Below are 13,402 nucleotides of genomic sequence, written 5' to 3' on the forward strand. Positions count from 1 at the left end.
AAAATCAGTGGCGCTACAACTTTAGGTCCTGGCCTCAGATTTCTGAATCTGTGTCATGATTTTTTAAATCTAATAGGCAAGTAGTTGATCAGCTTCCAGTGATCAGTAGTGATGAGTAGTGTTGGCTTAGTGGCTTCAGCGTGCGACTCTCATACCTGAGGTCGTAGGTTCCATCCCGGGCTAAGCACCAATCTTTCTATGTTAAATGTTTAAGCATTTAACATTTACTGAAACGGTGAAGGAAAACATCGTGAGGAAACCGACATGTCTTAGACCCAAAAAGTCGACGACGTGTGTTAGGCACTGGAGGCTGATCACCTGCTTGCCTATTAGATTTAAAAATGAGCATGAAACAGATTCAGAAATCTGAGGCCAAGACCTAAAGGATTGTAGTATTATATTATCCGATTGTTTCGATTACGGTTATGAAGCTCCATAATATCCCTGACACATATCCTCTTAGTTCTTTCCATCTTTGTACCTTTGTACTATTAAGTTGTATATGTTATGTTACCAATTAAATACATAAAATATTTTCAGAACTCGGGTCTGTGGCAAGGCAGAATGGTGAAGCGTGGGAAGATTCCTAAGAATGACCTCGGGGAATATTGGCATTGGAAAGACTTCGACGTTGGGAAAGATATTTGCATTTATGGAAAAGTTTTTCATACAATTTCCTGCGATCTATTTACTAAGGTAAGGTTCAATAAAGTGTTTTTTTTTATAGAACAGGGGGCAAACGGGCAGGAGGCTCACCTGATGTTTAGTGATACCGTCGCCCATGGACACACTCGATGCTAGAAGGAATGCGAGTGCGTTGCCGGCCTTTTAAGAATGTGTACGCTCTTTTTTGAATTTATAAATAACTGAAAGTAAAGCAATATACGAAACATTAACTCGTAAAGAGTTAGGAAACTGCATGGTTTTGGGTAATCAAAGTCGCAACTACACTTTACACCGAAAAAATTTTATCTACAGAAAACTGGCATGTAGTGTGCTTGATGCACATGTGTTTACGTCTTTATATTATTAGTAAATTGTAACTAAAAAATAAAATAAATTAATTCACTTAAAATTGTGGTGAATTTATCACACTAAGGGTCTGTTTCAGAATGTCCGGATATGTTCCAAATAAGCTAATGATTACTTATTGGTAGGATAAACAGTATTTTTGCGTTTCACGACTGTCAGATAGCGCTATTCGTCATGAAACGCGAAGTGTCTTATTCGGAACTTTTATCTTTCGAATAATTTATGTGTTGTACTTTATCCATACATTGTGAAGCAGGCCTTAGTCTCGTCTTCAGTATTGGCCTAGTGGCATCGGCGTGCGACTGAAGTCGTAGGTTCGATCACCGGCTGTGAACGACTGGACTATGTGCGCATTTAACATTTACTCGAACGGTGAAGGAAAACGGTTGGCTTTCGACCCAAGTAGACGGCGTGTGTCACACACAGGCTGGTCTACTTGCCTATTAGATTGACAAATGAATATGAAATAGATACAGAAGAGGCTTTTTGAGGCTTAGAATTAATGGTTGTAGCGCGATTTTATTTATACCTCTTCTAATACGAAAGAGACTTTATAAATTTATTATAGAATTGTATGTACTTTGATTTGCTGGGACGATATTTTTTTATTTTACATTTAGGTACAAAAACAGAAAACAGATTGATTACATACATACAGTTATTACACACTAAACAACATTTGAAAGTCTAATATCCAATTATATCTATACACAGCATTTTACACTAAATATCAACCAAACAACATACACATATTAAACTGAATGAGAAAAAAAACATATATATACATTAACTAATTCAAATTAGTAATTGAGGTTGCAAGTATTCACCACGAACTATCTTTTTATTCCATCGTATGCCGACCATTTTTCTTATTTAATGTTGGTGATCTGTTTGCATAGATTCTCTGTGTATATTATGTGTGATGCAAAGACAGATGAAAACTTTTGTCAATACGGTATTGATTTTACGATCTAAAGATTTTACGATGTGTTACAAATCCAGAACAATCCAATGTGCAGTAGATTTGTCAAACTTGGCTTGGCGAATGTTCACGACCGCCTAATCAATCAAACGGTGCCAGGTGCTATCGACTGACAAATTTAAATGTCTTTATATATCAAGTACGAGATAACTGCACGTGAAATTTTTGATGATAAGGATTACATTTATAATACAGCCTTTGTTCGATATTAAATTCCATTCCAAATGCTGGGAGTATATATTTATAGGTAAATGTTAGGAGTATTAACCCTTCAGATGTATTTTTAATAATAATAATTTATATGCAAGAATATGGGAAAAAAATGTTATGGTGGTACAAACTAATGTTATATGCAAACTTAAAATTTGTCTTAAAAGGTAGAATATAAGTTACAATTACATGATAAGTCATATTACATTACATTATACAATTTTTATATTATTTGTCGTAATAAAATTACATAATCAAATTACTATTAATTTTAAAGTTTCACGCAAATAAACATTAATATAATTATACTTTTTTTCAAAAGTATATTTAGCTGATTTTTTAAAACTAGTAGGATGAACCTTTAATGTTTTTCGTAAATTATTATAAACCTTGATCTATACGTGGGTAACAGTGAAAATCTTTAGAACTGGCCAGTTAGAAACCTTGCTAATGAAATTAACTTTTTTTTTAATTTCAATATTAGAACTCTTTGGTAACCTATATTGCATTCATTTGTCATTTGTTTTTGTGTTTAAAAATTAAAGGTAATTTGTAACTGGCAGTTCTGAAATCAAAGGCGCAGAAGAACTGGCAAGAATGGCAACTCTTTTTAATTACCAGTAAATTTATTTTATAAGATGTAAGCCATCATTAGTCTGTGTATTCATTTAACGATCTAACGAGTCTTGCTCTATGTGAGACGAAAGAAATGAAGAAAAGATTTAGTAAAGGAACATTTAATGTTGGTTGGGTATATTATTCGAGAACTCTCTGTATGATGTAAAAATGAATAAGAACACAATTCACCTAAAACCTTGCTTAGACTATTCAAATCATTATTATTAACAGCTATGATAGTGTTGTTCGACATATAATAGTCATTTTGTATGTTTTTTTATTTTTTAAGAGTACCGAGAGTTTTTTACGCCAGGTTTTTCCCTCGCCTTTTTTATCTCTGGAACAAGTGATACCTGTATCTTATTTTCTATATTAAACATATTTTATTTTAATAAAAGTATATTGTCTATAAAAAAACACATTTTAAACTAAAAAACCAAATTGTCTGAAACAAAGTTTTAGACTGTTGTAGCAATTAAATTATATCAATTCTAGATTAATTCTTTGCGTTCCCGTTTCAATTTCAAGCAAATACTAGAGAAAGGGAAAACCGCACGGTGCTCGACCAAATGTCAACATGGATAGATTACTTTCTGCGGCCGATGGCTCGTTTCATCAGCTATTTTTAGATTTCTTATACAAAAGCAAAGAGAATTGAATAAAGACGAAAATATTGTATGAGTTGGAAGAACTGAAATATAAGTGACGTCAAACGTAAAGTGTTCTAAATTTAAATTCGTCGATTATCGTAGTTGGAGTCCTTCAAGTAATGTACAAAGTTTTAAAAGGCCGGCTACCAAGCGAGCTATCTGCCAATGTGTGTGTGTGTGTGTTAACATCGGGTGAGCCTTCGACCTGTTTGCCTTATCTTTCATAAAAAGGTGCGAGCGAGCAAAGTACACATGTCAGAAGCGAAACTTCTTTGTAAATTAGTTAGGGTAAAAAAATAAAAATCTACGTTTACAGCACAAGACGTTATGCGACAGAATTGCCATCTAAAGTTGTAATATGTAACTACTAAACGAATACAACAACAACAATCTCCCTTTCTCACTCTCTCTCTCAATCGGTCTCAATCGCTCTCTCTTTTCTTCGGCCTAAAAATTTCAAAAGTATATATGTATGTACTTAGAATAATTTCGTCAGATATTTGGCGGGTTTTTTGATGTCGAAATAATATGTATACAATATGTATATGCAATATACAATATGTATATCCTGGTTAGCCAGGTTACGGCGACAATAAACACATATGTACATACTTAAATGTTTACTAAGCAATCATAATAATAATTAACGATAAATTAACTTTTTTAGTTAATTATTATTATGGCATATATTTTAAATATTTTGGCTAATACACACACAACTTTTTGTATTACTAAAGCTGTTGTTAGATGACTTAGATACACACAATACTAGGAGGTTTACTAGTGGGTTGCCAGCTTTTTAGATACGCTGTTTTTGTGACCCAAAGTCGAATTAAAATATTTGCTCAATAGGAAAGAAATAGACATTAAAATATCTGATCTCTGATCTCTGAGCCTGATACATGAAGCATTGTTCCTTTTCCCATTAACGGGGATGTAATGTGAAAAGAAATGTCGTAAAATCTTTAATAGCTTTTCGAATAAAACCTATTGAGGCACAGGGCTCATGGTAATGTGTTTGGCAAGGAAGCTATTTTTGAGAAGAGAATATTTTATTTATTTATTTATTTAAAGTAATCTAACAGCTTACATAATATATATTATATTACAAAACACTATACACAAAGCCAAAACAGATTACATAGATTTACAAATTATGTATAAAAAACCAGGGGCACTAAAAGATAAAGAAACATTTAAAAAAAACAAAATAATAAAATTAAAAAACTGAAATTTGACATTTGCCGACAAATTTATTATTACATTTGCCGTTAATATGTTTGTACTAGACGTATATATTTATTTGACTGAAGCTCGAAGTTTCTCTTAATCATATAAAACCTTTTATCGCGCGGATGTTAGTGAAATAAAAAAATAATATTTAAATCGCAATGGACGATATTTTTCTATAGAACAAGTCGCATGGCACACAATATGCTATGATATGGACACTGTCGATGCCAGAGATTTCGGAAATGTGTTGCCGGCAATTTAAGAATTGCTTTGTTTAAATGAAGTACTTTACGCCTGCACCCAATAATTAATCCATATTCGCAGATTGAAAATAATCCGTGACAGTCGCACCCTACCCTACCAAACCCTACAAAGACAATCCTTTTTTGGCGACGGATAGAATACAATCTCTTTGAACTTTACACTCATATTTGATAATAATCAATATAAACCAAATAAAGTAAATAAAACCGTACAAATAATATTGAAATACACATGTCTATCTTTAAAACATTAAATAGCTTTTTAATAATTTAAACATGTTACATGTTTTAAAGAGTTTTTTAAGTAATAGTAATATTAGTGTTACAACTAACACACACGTCTAAGACATTGAGTATGAGTGAATGTGTGGGTGAGTGAGTCTTTCTCAGCATATAATTCCTGGCGTATAATATGTACTAGCAGCAAAAAAAACTTTAAAACCGCAAGTCTATGAACTCAAGGGGTCTATTCAACAAAAGGGGTCTAATACAATTTAAGGGACCTAAAGAAACTTGCACACGCATGCATCACGAATGTACTCCGTACATTAAGATTCACACAATTATATACCTATAATATATTTATAAATAATATAAGTATAATTGCCGTGAAATCGTATTATGTATGTATGTATTCTACATTTAATTTATTACGGTGCATCGAACCCGATACAATACGGTTCAAGGCCAGTCATCAGAAAAGCGCATGCAATTTCAAATGCTGTGATATAATATGTAGAAAAAGGAAAAGTTTATTACAAAATATTATTTATTTTGTTTATACACTTGAAATAAACTTTGATGTAGGAAAAATATTCGTTGAAGCGATGACGCAATAACTCGAAGGCCAAGGCAGTTTGGTAGATAAATATTTTCAATGAAATTTGATTTTGTCGTATACTTCTGAGATATATATATACAAATGTATATTCGTATATGGATAAAAAAAGCATGAAAATATTAAGATACATTATTTTGTTGTTATAATATACTTTAAGGCAAATTAAAATCGCACTCAGATAGCTTTATCTGTGTAACGGTTTGTGTGAGTTTATTCTCATCTCTTTCCATCCCGTTGTGTTTGCTCTTCGATAAAGAGAGACAGTATTCTGTTCGATGTGGAAGCGAAATAATGAACAGTTTTGTAAAAAAAACATTTAATAACTTAGGTAAAATAAATGCTCATATGCTTACTGCGTAATTAAAATGCACTTAAATAATGTGACGCCACCGTAACACCCATGTACAAAGTAATCATCATGGGGACACCGAATGCAATGCCTCTCGCCGGTTGTGGCAAGGGTGTGACAGCATAGACAATAGTATGTAGAATACGTCCCGCGGCATATACTCTGAATAATGTTATAGCTGTGGCCGCAGACGGTCCAGTTGTAAGGTACAATCCGCCGAGCACCCAGAACAGAGGAATGTTCTCAAGGTCGTTCAAATGCGCGCGTCTCACTCTCTCAACATCCTCGTCGTCAAATTTAACAACCGCCGATTTCTTTGCAGCCGCGTCCTCGGGATTTGCGAACACCTTCTTCTTCATCCTCTGTCTGGCTGTCAGGAATGCCATAGACAACACTTTTAATCCTAAAACACCCGAGTAGAATAGGAACGTTCGCACGGCCGGCTCGGTTATTGATACGGGAACCATTTTGATGTACGTTTGAAACGCGGGACGATGTCGGAATGATGTCAGACGGTCGGCGTTTAGTTTAATATAGATATGGGTGTGTTTGTGCAAGTCATGCTGATAATTAATTATTTTTATTCTACTATGCTGTGAAGCGACTTACCACGTTTAATGATGCACTTTAGGTTTTAATTGGAAATTAATGATTTAAACACTTTATATGCACTGTGGTTTTTTATACTTATAAAATAAATGAAGCACTGTGCGTCGTGTGCCCGGGAATGTCTGTGTACGTGTGTTTGAAAGAAGTCCTGCGTAATCACAATGATACAGAAAAAAAAAGCTTTTGAAATTGCTTTTGTGTTGAACTAGAACATTCAATAGCTATGGTCCCGACTCGATCTTTTTTTATATTCATATTTTTTTTGTAAGTTTTAGGTATACTAAGGTGTATTTTCTTGTAATAATGATTACTTTGTATGTGTGTGAGTACGAAATATACTTAAAATATTTAATGAAGTTTTTCCTTGTTTTCAAAAACGTTGTGATTATTAATAGATGTTTAATCGGATTACAAAAATTCAATGACGTAATAACAGGTAAATACAATGTTTTGTACATCACGATTAAAAAGGCAGTTGTAAGCATGACTTTGATTTTAAAAGACACACAGACTGTTAAAAAAAATATTTATTAAAAAAACAAATTACAATAAATAATAGAACAAAACCTGTATTCCCATGTAGAAGTTGATCCCAATTGCGATCAAGAAGACGATCGCTCTAGTGGGTTGTGGGAAGGGAACTACAGCGTATACAAGGGTATGTACAATACGGCACACAGTGAAGAGTCTAAACAGTAAAATAGCAAAGGCAACTGATGGTCCAGTCGTCAAATAACAAGCACCAATTACCCAGAAAGCCGGTATGTTCTCCAAATCATTCAGGTGGGCGCGGCGTACTCTCTCGACAGACGGATGGTCCAACTTCACCTTACCGCCTAGGAACTTGGCGTCTTCGGGGTTCGCAAAGGATTTGTATGTGAGCCGCATTAAAGCGGTCAATGGACTCATAGCGAGTAGCTTCAAGGCCAATATGGCCGAATGAACGATGAACGCCTGCACAACGGGGTCCGATATTGAGATGGTCATTTTGTGCGCGCACAACCGTTTAGTTTGTACTTTATAATGTGAATGACGCGAACACGCGACGCGACTTGCATTAATTTTAACTACGGTGAATATTAATTGTTTTCGTAAACGGGTTTGGATTTTAAGAGATATTATAAATATTAAATTTCGGACTCTTTTGGCTTCGGAATGCAAAAGGTTTTTTACAGAAGATTATAGAAGAGGCTGCTTTGTATTATCAGAAAAACGTTATGGAATTATTTTTGTATAGTGTAACAGTGCAAGGAAAATGTAACTGAAAACTCTGTTATCACACACAAATTGAGATGAAATTGTGTCGATAAATTTAATATATTTAATATATTGTTAGTTATAAGATTTAGGAATATAAGTTTAATTTTTTATGGTTTTATGTAGGATAATTAGTGTGGGAATTATTTTGGAGTTCTATCGAATTAGTAGTACCTGTTAAGATAGAAAAATGTAGTGGAATAAATAAAGAAATAAATATCGTTGCTGATTCATTAATACTAGACAAGAGAGTTCTGATGTTAAGTGATATACTTATTGACACAGAGCGTCGCCTTTTGCATAGTTAAACATTATATATCGAGTACCTAGCTAACCTTGTTGCTAGATTGTTTGTATGACAACGTATTCTAGGACATCTCGAGATAAGTGATACCATGATGATCTTAAGCTCCAAAATAAACGTATTTTATAGTAATGCGTGTATAAGTAATTTAAATCCACCCTACACAAAGAACGATCCAGCTCTAAAAATGAAAAGCTAACTAAAATATCAAATATAATCTTAAAAACAACTACATTGATCAAATTTTTATATAAATTATGTCTGCACAAAGACAATTAATATTACGATCTGGCGTAACATAAGAAAAATAAGTAATTTAAAAAATTATAACATAAGAAAGTGTGGTAAATGCGTGCTCCTTTTTCACCATGTCTACTTCTGATAGAAGACCAATCTTTGTTTTTTTCATTATTAAATCTTATATGCATATAGTACTTATACAATGAGGGATGCCTATTAAGTAATTACTACATATACCAGTAATAGATTGATACACCTCGATCTCGGCCTAAAAACAGATCGTCAGGAAATAGTTCATAACAGCCTGAAATACCAGGAGAAGCTGACCGCCCATGTAATCAAACTGGCATACGCTCTGGGCGGAGAAGGCGTTCTTCAGCATACTCGGCTAAAAAGAAGTGACGTACCGAGCCTACAAAAAGATTTACCTTCATTTACGGACATCAAGAGTCGTGTCAAAAGTTTCATACAAGAATGGCTCTTTAGGAAAACATATACAGAGAAATCAAACAAACAAGTTGCTTATTGCTGGGAAGCAGATTGCCATGAAGCAGAAACATAAAAAAAAATACATAAAGATGACATGTGGAACATGGTGTAATGGTTACAGCACAACAAACATTTTGTATAACAAAAGACTTGGCGATTAAAAAGAGTGGCGAAGAATTTATTGCCAGTTCTACGACCTTGGGAACTGGCAGTCTATGTAAAATTAGAAGCATTTAATGTTTTCTTTATTGACGTTCATAGGTGTATATAGGTATACCTAAATTAATAAATCATTTTGAAATATATTTTGAATTACTTGTGTAGGGGAGAGCGGGGCTGGTTTTAACGGGGGTAAGAATTAACAGGCTTATTCCCACCAAACGTGAAGTGATAAATAAATGAGGCTAGGTTTAGAACAACTATATACACAGCCGAACATTTCCTAAGTTGTCGCTTATCGATCGGCCGACAATAGTGATAGTTATGCGTAATCACCTCGAATTGACAGGTAAACCAACTTTTCGTACTTCGTAATAAATTGATTTAAGATTTATTTTTACGCTAAATTTAATCGAATTTAATCCTAAATGGAATTGTATTATATTGATTATAAGACTATTATACTTGTTTGTATTTATTTTGAATAGTTTATTTTCTGTAATTGATGAAATATAAAAAGTGACCTGGGGGCTAAAATTAACAAATTGAGTGGGGTCAGTATTAACATGTTATAATAACGAGTGTTTTTCCAATAAGTATGTTTTTTTATAGAATGAGAAATTACAAAACGAAGAGTACAAGGGGGGTCTATGTTTCAAAAAGTATTTGAGCTGGCAGCTGAAACAGTTCTGGTAAAAACAGGAAATATAGAAATATAAATGCTGCTACTTAATATGTTATTGTCACGTAGCACTGTTTAAATACGTAAAGAACAAAAAGGAGGGAACTTCTGTCGAAGTGGGTTATAAAAAAACCGTCGAGTTTTCAATTCTGAGCAAGAAACAATGATAGCTGATTATTTAGTAAAATGTTCTAATACCTATCTATTTATGATTGCTACCAGACGATGTCAAAAAATTAGCTTCCCATTCGACACAAGATAGATAAATATTCCAGAATCTTGGAAAAGAGACGGAAAGGCTGGCAGAGATCGCTTTGCTGATTTTATGAAGCGCAGCGCATCCTTGCCTATTCGAAGTCCTGAGGCGGCCAGCTTAAGCAGAACAACATCCTTCAACCGACCTAACTTTCATTCATTTTCGAAGTAGATTTACAATACTTTATTGTTTAACTCATTGAGATTCTTTAAGACTGTTGATACTAAAAAGTTTATGTGACTTTTATTTAATTATTATATTTAAACTATTAAAAAAAAATGTTTGTAACAGATTTATAAGATAATACTATTTTTTCTACACTATTTAGAAACTGAAAGATTGTTGAACCTAAAAAAATTAAGTATTTTTAAACATTAAGTTTAAACTATGTTTTTAAGGCTTAAAATTAATGAAACTGTATGCAATGATTAATTTTAAGTGTGTAGATTAAAATAATTTGTTAAATTCTTTCAGTTCCTATCATAAAAAGTACTAATTTGTGTACCATTAAAGGCAATAAAACATTTTCATTAATGTCAGTGACATTTTATTTGAGTATTTGATAAAATTTTAGTCTCTGTTATTAATCGCCCCTTACGTTAATACTTACCCCAGCTCCGTTAATATTTGCCCCACGTGCGGGGTATGTATTAACAAATGACTTTTTTGGTTTTCATGGTTCTCTTTCTGGAACCACTTACGTTTCTGATGATTTTTTTTATTAATATCATAGCTGAATAACCAAAGCATGTTTACAATAAAAAATAAAATGAAAAAGTCTATTATCAACGGAAATATAAATCATAATGCAGAATTTGTTAGTACCAGCCCCGCGCTCCCCTACTATTTATATATTTAAGTGGTAATTATGTTAATAAGTTCAGGTATAACCAGAAATCGTATACACAAGAATATTTAATATTAATACTTCTAGACATTTAAATTATAATTTAAAGAAATAAATATTGGAAATATTTGATTATGTTCATAATATACAAGGCCATTTTATCAATGGCATTGATAAGTAATCATTTTTGTTATGTAATCGTGTTCGTGTACAAACAGGAAAGGTAATATATAATAGGTACATAACGACAGTAATGTTTAGTATAATTATGAAAATTTATAGCTTTGTGTGAGAGTCGAAATGAAAGTCAAAGAAGAATATATATCAAAATATCATTATTCTTAAGTGTAGGTACATTTAATGTTACATAGTTGAATTAAACATAATCAATAAGTAACTTTAAAATTTAATAACTAAAATATATTATTAAAAGGAAATAGATAGATATTATTTTGATATAAGTCGCTTAATATTTGGAGTCATGTTCTTTTTTCACACTGAACTGGCCACAATCTAACCCAACCATTTTCGTCCCATCCCTTAGTATTTCTAAAATTCTTATCCAACGTACATATTTTTAATAACAAAATACACATCAACGTATAGAACATTTTGCTATGCTGCCCCATAGAGAAATATTTTCGAAATAAAATCCTAAAAACTAATAGTAATAAAAGTTATTTTTATATTTTACAATGCATAAATACCTGCCTCTAAGTTCAATTTTTTAATTAAGTTTACTAATAGTATATGTAGTATTGGTACACGAAATGCTCTGTATGCGCGTGGAGTATTAGAATAAGGTTATATAAACTGAATTTTTCATTTCATTTAAGTTTTGAAACTAAAAACGCCTGTTGTAATAGTTGTAGCAAATTCGCGTAAAACAGTTTCGTTGTAGTCTTATAATAATAATAATAATAATTCGTAATTAATGATTCGTTGGCTGTATAGAAGCGGATGGATAATTTGGTCGTAGATGTTCGTTGATCTTGAATCAGGACCTGCTAATCGTAACTAGAGATTCGGTATAAATATATAACACTAAGGGCCTGTTTCACAATGTCCGGATAAGTTCCAAATAAGCTATTTGTTACTTATTGGTATGATAAATAGTATTTTTGCGTTTCACGACTGTCAGATAGCGCTATACGTCATGAAATTCGAAGTATCTTATTTGGAACTTTTATCATTCGAATAATTTATGTGTTGCATAGCTATTTGGCACTTTATCCATACATTGAGAAACAGGCCCTAAATATAATTTAAGGATCCTAGATAAAATGTTTTTAGTTGAGTGCAAAGTTTTACTCGAACCAAATAAAAAATCAAATACACAACGACACGTAATACTCGTCGAGCGAGTTTGCTTATCTTGCCGAAGCCGCGTACAAATTATTTGAAGAAATGTATTAGGTATGAGGGTGTGCAGTTATTTATTCAATTACCATCTCAAATTCGCAATATTGGAGTGTTTGACAGATTCCAAAGGGCAGTAAAGATGCATGTTAGAATGAACACAGTTGACCAAAAATAAGACGGCTTACGTGTATCTCGCTCGTATATATATATTAATATTAAGTTTCTCATGTAAATAAAATATTTTTTTGTAATTAGAAATAAAGTTCTTAAAACATTAACAAACACTTATCGAGAATTTTATAATGTAAACAGATTGAAAATTAGAAATAAAAAAATAATCCGCCCCCGGGTGGGCTCGAACCACCAACCTTTCGGTTAACAGCCGAACGCGCTAGCCAATTGCGCCACGGAGGCATATGTGTCATGGCTAAAAATAAAAAACAAAACATCTAACTCTATTATCTGTACCTAATATAACGAAAGATGTTGTTTATTCAGTGGGTTTGGGTTCTTGTAAATAAATTGAGTCCGAATTGACAGAAATGTTTGTTTAATTTGAACAGTCTTTCAAAAGGTACCTAATACAACATAATAGCGATGGGATTGGGTTAGGTTAAGTCAGCTGCCAGTTGATCAAACTTCAACAAAAGACGAGAGACGAAAACATTTATTTTATAATTATTCGTCCTTCCTTTTTATTTATCATTATTAAGAAAGATATAATTGGGGCCCGTTAATACGACAGTTTTACGTTCAATTTCGCGGTATTTTGAAAGGGAATGCTTAATTATCCTCTAAGAAGCTTGGTGTGCTCAGTAAGGCGAGGCGGTACTTTATTTCCGACAACCGTTTGCTTGAATAAAGTGCAAAGTCGGCCCCACATGGAGTAGACACCTGCCCGTTTGCCTTATAATCCAAAAAAAAAAAACAAATACAAATTAAGCTATTCTTGCATTTTTAATTATGTCTGAAACTAAGATTCTGACTTTAATTTTTGATACTTTCATACATCATTGGTT

At 32.7% G+C, this 13,402-nt stretch overlaps 4 protein-coding genes and 1 non-coding gene across 5 annotated transcripts in view; 1 reads left to right on the forward strand and 4 right to left on the reverse strand.

Moving 5' to 3' along the window:
- LOC111001086 (pseudouridine-metabolizing bifunctional protein C1861.05) overlaps positions 1–7,213 on the reverse strand; it is a 151,503-nt gene extending 144,290 nt beyond the window's left edge. The window contains exon 1 of the mRNA XM_045633332.1: positions 6,788–7,213. The gene's annotated coding sequence lies outside the window, so the exon portion shown is untranslated. The remainder of the gene's footprint in view (positions 1–6,787) is intronic.
- The window catches only part of LOC111001085 (EF-hand domain-containing protein 1), a 44,484-nt gene that overhangs the window by 8,743 nt on the left and 22,339 nt on the right, over positions 1–13,402 (forward strand). The window contains exon 4 of the mRNA XM_022270792.2: positions 541–696. Within this exon, the coding sequence (XP_022126484.2) occupies positions 541–696 (156 nt within the window). The remainder of the gene's footprint in view (positions 1–540; positions 697–13,402) is intronic.
- LOC111001088 (microsomal glutathione S-transferase 1-like) lies at positions 6,129–6,698 on the reverse strand. The gene has a single exon (XM_022270796.2). The coding sequence runs from the start codon at positions 6,643–6,645 to the stop codon at positions 6,190–6,192; it is 456 nt and encodes a 151-aa protein (XP_022126488.2). The 5' UTR covers positions 6,646–6,698; the 3' UTR covers positions 6,129–6,189.
- LOC123690204 (microsomal glutathione S-transferase 1-like) lies at positions 7,297–7,847 on the reverse strand. The gene has a single exon (XM_045633336.1). The coding sequence runs from the start codon at positions 7,772–7,774 to the stop codon at positions 7,331–7,333; it is 444 nt and encodes a 147-aa protein (XP_045489292.1). The 5' UTR covers positions 7,775–7,847; the 3' UTR covers positions 7,297–7,330.
- On the reverse strand, positions 12,724–12,797 carry Trnan-guu. Its single transcript has one exon. It is a non-coding gene; the product is annotated as a tRNA-Asn (tRNA).

The sequence above is a fragment of the Pieris rapae genome, chromosome 23 (genome assembly GCF_905147795.1).
Source record: "Pieris rapae chromosome 23, ilPieRapa1.1, whole genome shotgun sequence".
Classification (NCBI taxonomy): Eukaryota; Metazoa; Arthropoda; class Insecta; order Lepidoptera; family Pieridae; genus Pieris; species Pieris rapae.